The 9048-nt window shown below is 41.3% G+C and overlaps 2 protein-coding genes across 2 annotated transcripts; both read right to left on the bottom strand.

The window, feature by feature from the left end:
* Nucleotides 1-686: 686 nt before the first annotated feature.
* Nucleotides 687-3409, bottom strand: snrpd3l (small nuclear ribonucleoprotein D3 polypeptide, like). Its single transcript, XM_062413561.1, has 4 exons — nt 3254-3409; nt 2349-2489; nt 1558-1750; nt 687-899 (listed from the first exon to the last, which is right to left on the bottom strand). Exons 2-4 carry the CDS (start codon nt 2472-2474, stop codon nt 835-837), a joined length of 384 nt encoding a protein of 127 aa, XP_062269545.1. The 5' UTR covers nt 2475-2489; nt 3254-3409; the 3' UTR covers nt 687-834.
* Nucleotides 3410-4144: 735 nt separating this feature from the next.
* On the bottom strand, nt 4145-8737 carry adora2ab (adenosine A2a receptor b). Its single transcript, XM_062412277.1, has 4 exons — nt 8114-8737; nt 7883-8014; nt 6713-6816; nt 4145-6197 (listed from the first exon to the last, which is right to left on the bottom strand). Exons 1-4 carry the CDS (start codon nt 8311-8313, stop codon nt 5233-5235), a joined length of 1401 nt encoding a protein of 466 aa, XP_062268261.1. The 5' UTR covers nt 8314-8737; the 3' UTR covers nt 4145-5232.
* Between the last annotated feature and the right edge of the window lie 311 nt (nt 8738-9048).

Below are 9048 nucleotides of genomic sequence, written 5' to 3'. Positions count from 1 at the left end.
CCTATTTTTTTTTTTTTTTTTAAATATATGTGGTAGTTATCTTATCATAATTACTTTTTACTGTGTTCAAGTTAGTTCACCTTATATGTCCTCCCACCTGTTAGGGCTAGAGCTTCTGTTATTGGAGTTATTTTCTAACAATACACAATTTGTTTAGGTCGCAGTTCTATAGTTTATTCCACTGTATTTAATAATTCACTAGTTTGTTGTATTGGTTTTATTAGTTATTATATTCCTTTTTTAATGTTGTATTGTAAACTGTTTACCTACTATTTTATTTATAGCGTTTGGTTTAGATTACAGTTTGTTCCAGCTTTGTACTCTGGCCTCTCACTCAGCTTTATAGCAATTAAGTGGATGAATGACTGTAACGGTTGAGGTGACTCGGATGTCACAGTGGTCCAATGACTTACTATAAATATGGATAATAGGTCAACCGTGTTGAGACTGGTAGCTACCAGTTAAGAACCATTGCAAATTCTTCAGTCCTATTTATCTTTTTTTTTTTTAATTAATATGACCTGTCTGTCTCTACCCTCTCCAAATCACAATTGATCAGTAACAGATCACTGCCTTGCTCATCATTTGATCCATATTTGCGTTACCTTTCGTTAACATGATTGTAAAGCACTTTTGTTCAGCTCCTGTTGTTTTTAATGTTATAAAAATACAAACAGAGCAACACATCAAATTGACAGGTTTATTTTCATAAAAAATGAAATCAAAGCAGTGATCTGCAAACAGGACTGCAACAATATCCAAGATATCCAATCCAAAGAAGACAAAAATCAAAAAGACTATACAATGTAAAAATCTTAAACACAGATGTCGCAATTATCGCCTCTTCTGGAAGATGTTTCCTCTTCCCATTCCACCGCGGCCTCTGCCTCGAGCTGCCACTGCAGACGAAAAGACAAGATAACATTTCAATAAAAACAAAGATAATTCAAATTGACAGTGCGTCACTCATTTGGGAAAGTGGTCACAGAAATAAGTTTATAAATAAAAGCTAGTGACGATATTAATTAAATACTTTAACCCAACTGGTTTTCTTCAGATGTTGAGACAAGTCCGATTTTATATAATCGTTACCCAGACACCCAGAGAGCCATGCACAGCTCCACTAACGCAGCCTACAGTGTTCACTTGGAGGCTGTTCATACACGTGAACAGTGAAAAGGTTCCAGTTTTTAACCGGCTCTGTCAATAATCTGCTGCTCCTCTTTCGGGCTCATTCCTGCTGCACACTGCCAACTCAGCTCAAACCTAGCAGAGCACTAGCTGCTCTCTCCTCCAGCTCACCATACATATCTACGTTAACAAATTCTGTTGTTTTAACCTGATTACATGTTGTGTGCCTGGCTGAGAGAGAAGTGAGCAGCGGCGTCTGTGTGTGGCACAGTCACCTCCCCCTCTAGTTACGGTAACATCGTAGAGAAGCTACACAATCGTTTAGTTATCAACCTTCTCGGAATTTTCTATGAAGGATAAACCCTGACTTAAATTGTACTAGGCCAAAAATCACCATGAGTCTGATAAATAAATCTTCCCTCTCACCTTGTGCTTTGAGAATAGCCGCCTTTCCCCTTCCTGCACCAGATCCTTGGTTCTTGTTCTTCATACTCTTTAACATCGGTGCATTCTTTAACATGTCTGGTAAAATCAGGAAGCGGATTTTGCTGCCACGAATGTAGACTTGCTCCAACTGCGCCACCCTGCCATCACGGTAAGTCACTGTGATATTTGACATCTGTAGCAATGAAAGAAAGATTATATTTCAGCTGCATGCAGGTTAAATCACAGCTTACAATTTTTAACGTGTCATAGTGAGTTGTGTATTTTGGTCTAAAATTATGCACAAGAAAAAAGTTTGAATTAAATTGTAATAAAAATTCAAAATAATTAACAATCCAAGCCATTCTGTTGAATTAGTGATTCACAATTCTAGTCTTTCACAGCTCTGCTCATTTATTCCCATCCACCTGAACTGGTTGACAACTTGGATTATAGAATATATCAAGTAAAGCCAAAAAAGCTTCAAATACATTGATTTAGACAAGAGTAGAAAACAGATGAAAGATCGTAAAGAAATAAGTGAACCACTTAGCAGCACCTGCTGAAAAGTTCATTGGAAATGGGGTACAGTGCAAATTTTCACCTTAAAAACATTACGTGAAATTATCAACTTTATGGGCATTACTTTCTGTAAAACCAGAACTGAATAAAAATAGTTTGACTGTTGTAGCAAAGCTGATTTTAACCAGCTTACATCCCAAAGGAACAGAACATAAGTGAAAATAAGTCGCTGTGGCCTTATTTATTCATTATTTATAGTGTTCAAGACCAACCTGGCAGTTCATGTTGTCCTCGGCCTCGATCAGCTTGCCCCTGTACACCTCTCCAGTGTTGGTCTCACAGGTCACGATGTGTCCCTCTGCTTCATGCAGAACCTTGATTGGTACGCCGATAGACATTTTTCAACTGTGATCCTGAAACACAAGTATTGAAAGAGCCTGTTAAAACGGGCTGTTACCATTATAATCCCACCAATACTAAGATGTCAACTCGCACCATTCCATCCTCTCCAATGTACAACTATTTAAAATGATAAGTTGATGCTGGGCTGAAAGAGTTTCTTGTAGCTAGCTTAAATTGGACAGCAAAACATTATTTATTTTTGATATGTTTAGAAGTTAAGAAACCAGGAACTGGCTCGGTCAAAATAATGTGTTGTGCGACTCCATTAGTAGCATTAGCATCTCTAGTGCTGCGACTACAAATTAAACCATGTGAGGTGGGGACCACAGATGTAAACATTAGTGAGATGGTTCATATTATTGTGTAAAGTAGTTTAAGATCAATGAACTTCAAGTTAGATAACCATAAGACGTGTGTAATCGCAGAGGCAATGGGGAGTTACCTGCTAGCTAAATTAGCAGCGTTAGCCGCCTAGGCTAATGTATGAAAAACGCAGTGTACCGAACCAGAGGGTAAGCTCTCCACATATTATATGAAGTTAGTTGCTGCTACAACCTAAAAAGTAACATTCAACAGGATTGGAGTTCCATTTTCCAACATTTGAATTTCAAACGTACGGTGTGTGTACGTTTGAAATTAAGAGCGCAGATAATAGCCGGAGCCATGTTGGCTCCGTGAATGAATAAGGTGCAGTGCGCCACAAGGCGAAACACCACCGCTGTTTAAGCTAAGCAACGTGATTACACCAATTTATAAAAGCCAATAAAACGTTTACCTGGATTCTGCTCTGGAAACTGATTTTCTTTGTGGTTTAGTTCTTGTCTCTGCAACGTGCTCTTGTCGCTTTCGCGTCTCTTTTTGAGCCTTCTTCCGCTTACCCACAATGCAACGAAAGGCAAGCGAAGTACTTCCGGTGGAATGGAACCCGTGTTGCATCATGGGACTTGTATGTTTGAGCTCTGGATAAAAACAAAGGAGCAACGTTTGTCTTATGTTGATGATTCCTGTGACATCTGTGGTCACAACTGCAGTTTTATACAAAGCAGCACATACTTACTATTTAGTAGTTTATAAATTAAATGGTGTCCTAGAAAAAGGCCAATTGGATTAACGTGTACATTTACTTTGTTAATTTGCCTGAGTATATTTTTCATGTTTATGTACTTTACTTAAGTAGATTCATTTTCAGGTATAAGGTACTTTCCACTTTTGCACATCTACATATCAGCAAATATCCCTTTTTACAAAGCATATCATTCTTGATTAATGACAGAGTGTGAACTATTATTGCATCAAACTAAATACAGTAGGCAAAGTTACTGATGTAGGTTTCCCTCGGCAAGTACTCCTAAAACGTTATGTTTAAATAGCTTTTACTCAAGTATAAAAAGTTAATGTACTTTTACTTTATTAACTTTTTGTCTATTTCTTTGTACTTTTTAAGTCAAATGTTTGAGTACTTCCTCCCCTATTGTTTGATTGTATTTCTACTGGAAATCGTCCTCTCATAAATCCTGCTGGAGCCTGTAATCACATGACAAATATTGCGGTCTGTGATACAGGACAGTGCTTTGTGTATTTATTCACTTTTATTTATACAAAACAAGTGACTCAGATTTGAATAGTACAAAAAACTATGCGTACAACATCAAAAGAGATGGCTTTATTGATTTGCATACTGCTGTAAAATGCCACAAAGTGTAACAAACAACTGATATGTATATATTTAAAAACAAATAAATACACAGTGCGTGAGCTAGAAACATACCCATGTATGCCTCTTCCTGGATTTATGTAAAGCACACAAGTGTCGCTTAATGCCCTGCAGTGAAAGGGCCTCTAAATGAGGAGAGCGAAGGCATAATGGCATAATAAAAGACATCATCAAATGAACCTTCATTTGATTTCCATTGCATTAGGCCCATTGACTGGCGTCAGCAGTCGGGCCGCTCTGTAAACACCTCCCGCAGAGTCGTCTGTGGCCGTGCGTATGTGTGTGTGTGTTACAAGCATATGGGCTGATATTTGGATAGACCAAGCAAGCTTTGTTTTGGGTGTGTGGTCACTGGCTCGTTGACATCAGTGCCTTTGAATCATCAGTCACTTAGTTGTTGTTGAGGCAGCAACAGACACGTGTTGCCGGGCAGTTATCAAACCAGCATCATCAGGTGTTCTGTGGCCATCCAGCAGTTTGAGAAATGAGTCTTCAACAGATCTATAAACAAGAGATAGTGCTCGCCTTGAAATACCTGTCAAACATCGTTGTTTCCCCCACGCTCGCCTCATATCACTCAGTCCAATAGTCACAATTATCTTGAAAAAACCTCATTACAAAGTGACCTACTGTGAATTAAATACATATTTAGTCCTCTAGTGAGTAAAAATAACACAGATGACCATGTACAAAATAATGCAACTTTATCATATAAATGTTTTAAAAACACATATACAGTGGATCCAGGTCAGTTGAAAGTACTTTTATACAATCCAAGATGCAAATTGTTTAAAAGACACCTAAAAAAAACATGGGAGAATTTAAGCATTACACATTTCTTTGTTTTCTTGTAGATTTGATCCAAATCAGAGATCGGTGCTGAGAACAAAGTAACAAAGCAAAACAAGATATCACAACAAAAAGAGGAAATACAGCTCTACTGCTGCTATCGATCTGCTTTGTTCATCCTTCGTGTTATTTGCAGAATGTTATATATTTGCCGGCAGTATAAATACAGTTTATATTCTTTAATGTCTTTGTCATGAGACTTCTGGAAGCTCTGCAGAGCATGTGCAGTCCATCTGTTTTAAGAAGCCGGCATGAACATTCACAAAAGTAATACCACTCTCATTGTTTCTCAGCTCCGAATCATCTGTTGTTCCCCCGAGATATGTGTCTGACTCTTTTCCTTCCTGCGCAGCAAATCCCATGATGCATGGCAGCTGCTGTGTTAGTGAACTGTTGCTTATTTGGTGAAAGTTGGGTGTTTGGCCACCTGATGCAGAGTCTAACTTCGTGGTCCAGTGGCAAGAGGCCTCCTGGTTAGCTTTGGTTTGCTTGGAACCAGGGTCTAGGATGTAACTGTTTACTACAGTTGCACACGATGACTCTTTACTGGTGCGGGAAGAGGAAGAAGTCCTGACGATGCTGCTCCTGCTGCTTCCAGCACCTCTGCCATCGCCAAGCCCATGCATATCCCCATGCCCCAGGATGTGCTGGGACAGGATCCTCCGGAAGGTCTCCCTGAACTCCCGAATGCGATAGGCATAGATGAAGGGATTCATAACGGAGTTAGCATGGGAGAGGATGATGGCGATGTTCATCACCCAGATGTGTGGGCGTTCGCAGTCGGGACACATGTGGTTGAAGCAGTTGATGATGTGCACTGGAAGCCAGCAAAAGGCAAACATCCCCACAATGATGGACAGTGACTTGGCAGCGTGCACCTCCTTCTGCAGGGTGGAGCGAGGTGAGCTCGAAGCCGAGGTTATCACTGCAAGAACGGGCATGTGCGAGGCTTTGAAACCAATCATCCTGAGCTGGTGCTGCGCGGCCAGGAAGATGTTGGCATAGATGACCAGCATGACCAGCAGAGGCAGCAGCACACAGCAAAAGAAGTTGAAATAGACCATGTAGTCCATGGTGACCACTCCTTCGAACAGACACTCGCACAGGCTATTTGGGCAGCTACTGTTTGTGTTGCCGGCGGTTTTGGAGTCCAAACCTGTGCAACAGAGACAGGGGGGATTTTTTGTTTAATCATGGCAACAGTGACCAAGCACCGTTTGGGATTTAGACCCAAAATTCGACTGTTTACCTGTGTTCTCCTCAGTTATCATCTGTGCTGTGAGTTAGAAAGATTGACACGAGTAGAAACATGCCGTCTTCATTTATGAACTCGAGCCCTTTTCTCTAGTAATTCAATACCACTAATGGATTTGTGCAGTTTTACCCAAGTGTCTATTTAATGCTTTTCTCCCACATCCTGTGTTACTGTTCATCCTGAATACAATAGTTCTAGAAATGAGTTGTTGTGGCTTAAAAGAGGATGTGGTTGGAAATAAAGATTTTCAGATCTCATTGCTTCCGACAACTGACAATGAAACAAACACAAGTCAAAACTCAGACATTAAACTATCTTCTCAGAAACCAGAGAAACAGTGTTTGATTTCACATTTTTTCTACAATTTCTGAGGCATTGGAATCATGTGTTCACATTGCTCTAAATGAATGGCCCACCTGTGTTCCAGCCCAGCATCGGAGTCAGGCCGATGCCCACGGAGAGGACCCAGCACAGGGTGATGATGGCCTTCGCCCTCTGCCCTGTCACCAGGCTGTTGTACCTGAGAGGAGAACACACTTATACGGGTCAGCTGCCTTATCTAACTTCATTATGATCGTATGTGCAGTAAAATCAATATGAGGTGATTCAAATGAGGATAAAATGTTTGTGCATCCAAGCGTGTGGGAATTATTAATTTAACAAAATAGGAAAGACATTAGTTGTCCTGCTTTTCTCTATTTTTTTTTACTGCTTTTTAGATAAAGAAGACAGTGTATGGGAGTGCTGCCATTACTGGAAAATCTACATTAGCTGAGTTTAATTGGAATTAGTTACTTGATGCTATTGAAATGGGGCTGGAATGTCATTACGGAAAGATTCAAACTGAAGCGTGTATCGACGGTCCCAGATTGTTATTTGCTGAATCTAAATGGTGGCAGGATATTTTAGCTTCACTTCAGGATAGTGGGAGGAAGTGGGAAAGCGTACATATATATATATATACTGTATATATATGTAAAGTATACATATAAAGCTATGTCAACCTCTGATGCATGATTGGTTTGCTGTCATCTGTGAGCACACATAAGGATGCAGGAGCTGTTATGCAGCTGCTCATGCAAATGTATGACCTGCAGGGCTTTACTCAATGAAATATCCTCTCATGCCAGGAGTAACACAGCGGCGACTAAACAACCTTTGGATTTGTTTTTGTTATCAGCTGGAAAGCGATTGGGCTATCTTACAATGTTATTTGAATGGTGGTGATTTACATGGAGGAAAATTTGTCTTCAGCTTGTTTTAATATTTACAGCAGCATGAAAATAGGAACCCAGTAAGGCCGGGTGGAGATACATATCTCTGTCTGAACACTGGGTTTGCTTGATACGTAGAAGGACGACGCAAGATCTACTCAACTGATTTCCATGAAATTTGCTGGAGGTGTGGGGCACGACCCAGAAAAATACCCCTAAAGTTTTCTTGTCCAAAAAGCAAAAACTGGTTCAAATTTCATACAGTTGCAGACAACTTTGAAAAGTGCCCTGATTATGGAATACGTGACACTGTGGAAGTCTCCGTCTCTGTTTCAGGTTTCAGTGGAGTTGACCTTTTACTTCTCCCCTCACCTGAGCGGGTTCTTGATGGCAATGTAGCGGTCCACAGCGATGGCCAGAAGGCTGAAGATGGAGCTCTGGGTGAGCACGAGCACGAAGCAGGCGATGAACAAGCAGCCGTAGAAGTTTGCACAGAAGCCGGTACTGCAAGAAAATATCACAGGTTCAGGAGTGTATTAAAATCTAGTGAGTTGTTGGACCAAATCAGTCCGGGGGTTTTGGTGTGTAAAAATGAAATGGTACCTGATGCTGATGGCGAAGGGAATTGCCAGCAGCCCTACAGCGATATCAGCCACAGCCAGGGACACCAGAAAGAAGTTGGTGATGCTCTGCAGGTTGGAGTTGAGGCAGACGGCCCAGCACACCAGGATGTTTCCAGCAACAGCCAGGCAGGCGATCACCAGCTCCAGGACAATGTAGACCAGCTGGTCAGTCTTCAGCATGGTGAGTTCTTCGTCTGCTCTGCTTTCTTGGCGCTGTCATCCCACTCACTAAGCTGTTTGCCAAACAGCTTAATGGAAGAGTGATTGTGTCGCAGGGGCACGGCCAAGACAGGAAGTTCCCAACACAAACATCACGTCTGAGGTCTGACTTCACTCGTACCTTTTATCTTCACACGCCCGTCTGTCAGCCTTCCCCTTAGAGCTCGGTTGACTTTGTCACAGATGGTGGCGGGAGCATTGACTTTTGCACAACAGCTAAAGCAAATTAAGAGTGGTGGCCTGTCGAGAAACGAGAGGAAGAGGGAGAACACAATCTCAGTGGTGGAGCCTGAACAAACAGATTGCAGGTCACCACACACCAGGTCAGAAGAGCCATCTATCTCTGGTGGACAGCAGGGGACAATTTATTCTCCGCACAGGGCCAAAGCAGACAATCCAACAATGCACCTTTTATTCCAGTTTCCCGAAACCCTTCCACACGCTAATCATTCCCACCACTGACATCATATTCTTCCAAAAATCACTGATAATTACCCAAAGTGAGGCACCTCCGAATTTGAGGAGCCATTGCACCATTACGGGAAAGCTGTAAAACTATCCCTGCTGTGTTTTCTCAGGGTATTTAGCTGAATTCCTCTGTACTGTAAGCAGATTAGTGTGTTATCACAAACAGGGGCTCAACCCCCGAGGGCCTTCGCGGAGATGAAGAGTTTGAATGAGATGTAGGTCAAGTTG

Source organism: Platichthys flesus, chromosome 19 (assembly GCF_949316205.1).
Source record: "Platichthys flesus chromosome 19, fPlaFle2.1, whole genome shotgun sequence".
In the NCBI taxonomy this organism is placed as follows: domain Eukaryota; kingdom Metazoa; phylum Chordata; class Actinopteri; order Pleuronectiformes; family Pleuronectidae; genus Platichthys; species Platichthys flesus.
This window is presented reverse-complemented; position numbering and strand designations above follow the sequence as displayed.